At 60.5% G+C, this 1,732-nt stretch overlaps 2 protein-coding genes across 2 annotated transcripts in view; one reads left to right on the top strand and one right to left on the bottom strand.

The window, feature by feature from the left end:
* On the top strand, nucleotides 1–1,529 carry SDRG_16739 (hypothetical protein). The gene is made up of 3 exons (XM_008622957.1): nucleotides 1–592; nucleotides 638–800; nucleotides 845–1,529. Exons 1-3 carry the CDS (start codon nucleotides 27–29, stop codon nucleotides 1,499–1,501), a joined length of 1,386 nt encoding a protein of 461 aa, XP_008621179.1. The 5' UTR covers nucleotides 1–26; the 3' UTR covers nucleotides 1,502–1,529.
* An 80-nt stretch (nucleotides 1,530–1,609) lies between these two features.
* SDRG_16738 (hypothetical protein) overlaps nucleotides 1,610–1,732 on the bottom strand; it is a gene marked incomplete at both ends in the record, with an annotated part of 1,394 nt that continues 1,271 nt past the window's right edge. Inside the window, one exon of the mRNA XM_008622956.1 lies at nucleotides 1,610–1,684. Within this exon, the coding sequence (XP_008621178.1) occupies nucleotides 1,610–1,684 (75 nt within the window). The remainder of the gene's footprint in view (nucleotides 1,685–1,732) is intronic.

The following is a 1,732-nucleotide window of genomic DNA, read 5'->3' as shown; positions in this document are numbered from 1 at the left end:
GGGACGACAAGGTATGGCAAGCCGTCATGGCCAACAACGTCGAGGGTCTGCGCGCGCTCTTCCGGAAGCGCCGGGCGCATATCCTCTTCTCGCTCGAGTACCGCGACGAGCAGAAGCGGACGCCGCTCATGATGGCGTGCACATATGGCTTTGCCGACTGCATGCGGCTCCTCGTCGAGCACGGTGCCAACTTGCACGCAGTCGACAAGAAGGGCAACACGCCGCTCCATTACGCGTGCATCAACGGGCAGTTTGCGATCGTCGCGTACCTCGTTCAGCACACACTGGCGTCGCCGTTTGACGCCAACAAGAGCGATGCGACGCCGCTTCAGCTCACCCGCCACGTGCTCGAGAGCAAGCCAGCGAATTGGCTCGACCTCGCCAAGTGCATTGAGCTCCTCGAGCAGCGCGTCAAGGTCTTTGAAGGCTGGCTCTACGAAAGCGCACCGAATTTGGTCGCTGACGTCCTCAACATTGCGTCCATGCAGAGCTGGAAAGCGCGGTATGCCCTCGTGCTGCGCAATGGCTCCCGAGACGAGCTCGAATTGCATCTGTTTGATGTGCGCCAGGGGCTTCGCCCGCCGATTCCGACGTACGTTCAATATTGTCTACAGGTGTATCAATATAATACTTCTAGGTCGATCCGACAGGTGCCGATCACCAACGGCGTCCAGTTCAACAAGTCGGAGCGCTGGTGGAACAAGAAGCCGCACTCTTTTCTCATCAACGGACTGTATGAGTTTGCGGCCTTGGACACAGCGGGATTTGACTTGTGGTTTCGTTTCTTCGAGACGGACGCGGTAGAACTCGGCGCAGTCGTTGTGCGCTCACATCTCTGTTGTAGGCAACCATGGTCGAAGATCGCACCGTCATTACCGAAGAGCCATCCCACAAGATTCTAGTCCAAGACGACGAGAACGATTTGTCGTCATCGGAGCTCTCGCCGACGCACCACCTTTCACCGTCGGCCCCCGACGCCATGGACGCGCCGCCGCTCGACGCGATCGGCGCGTGGGGCTCGTCGCCCCCATCGAAAACGAGCAAAATGGCCAAGCAACCCTCGTCCAAGCCACCAGCACCACCAGCACCACCGGCTCCACCGGTACCGCCACTACCGCCACGGACGACGCCGTACTCGCCCATGCCACCCACCCCCAAGAAGGACAAGCAGGTCGTTGACCTCACAGCGGCAAGTGGCGACGCGGCGCCCGCGGCGTCGGCCCCCGACTTTGAAGCCGATGACGCGACGCCAGGCAAGCCCGCGATGCTCCGGCGCAAGTCGTCGCTGCTGGACGACGGCGCGACGAGCGATGGTGCCAAGCGCCGAAAGGGCAAGGACGAGTGCGTCGTGTGCTACGACCGGCCCAAAGCCACCGTGTGCGTACCGTGTGGCCACGTCGCAGTGTGTGTCCAGTGCGCCGAGACGTTGCGGCGGACGACGGGGCGTTGCCCCATTTGCCGGGGCGAAGTGCGCGAAGTCGTCAAGCTCTTTCATGTATAAACACCCAATCTACTATATTCCTATACCAGTGTTCTGTGTCGACAACCACGCACGCAACAGCGCCCACTTGAAAAGGGCTGGGGTAGGGTAGGGTTATGATTTCACAACTTATGTGGCATAGCCAAACGTCTTGAAATAGCCAGCCGCCCGCGTCTGGATCACTTGACGGAGTCGCGGCGGCAGCTCCACAAAGTCATTGACCTTGTAGCCAGCCAAGGCTGCGACTTGGGC

The sequence above is a fragment of the Saprolegnia diclina genome (genome assembly GCF_000281045.1).
Source record: "Saprolegnia diclina VS20 unplaced genomic scaffold supercont1.150, whole genome shotgun sequence".
NCBI lineage: Eukaryota > Oomycota > Saprolegniomycetes > Saprolegniales > Saprolegniaceae > Saprolegnia > Saprolegnia diclina.
This window is presented reverse-complemented; position numbering and strand designations above follow the sequence as displayed.

Bases quoted from the DNA above. Each gene is read 5' to 3' on its own strand.
- SDRG_16739 (XM_008622957.1), top strand. From the start codon at position 27: ATGGCCAACAACGTCGAGGGTCTGCGCGCGCTCTTCCGGAAGCGCCGG. The intron at 593-637 runs GTACGTTCAATA...TAATACTTCTAG, and splicing joins CTTCGCCCGCCGATTCCGAC to GTCGATCCGACAGGTGCCGA. The intron at 801-844 runs GTAGAACTCGGC...TCTCTGTTGTAG, and splicing joins GTTTCTTCGAGACGGACGCG to GCAACCATGGTCGAAGATCG.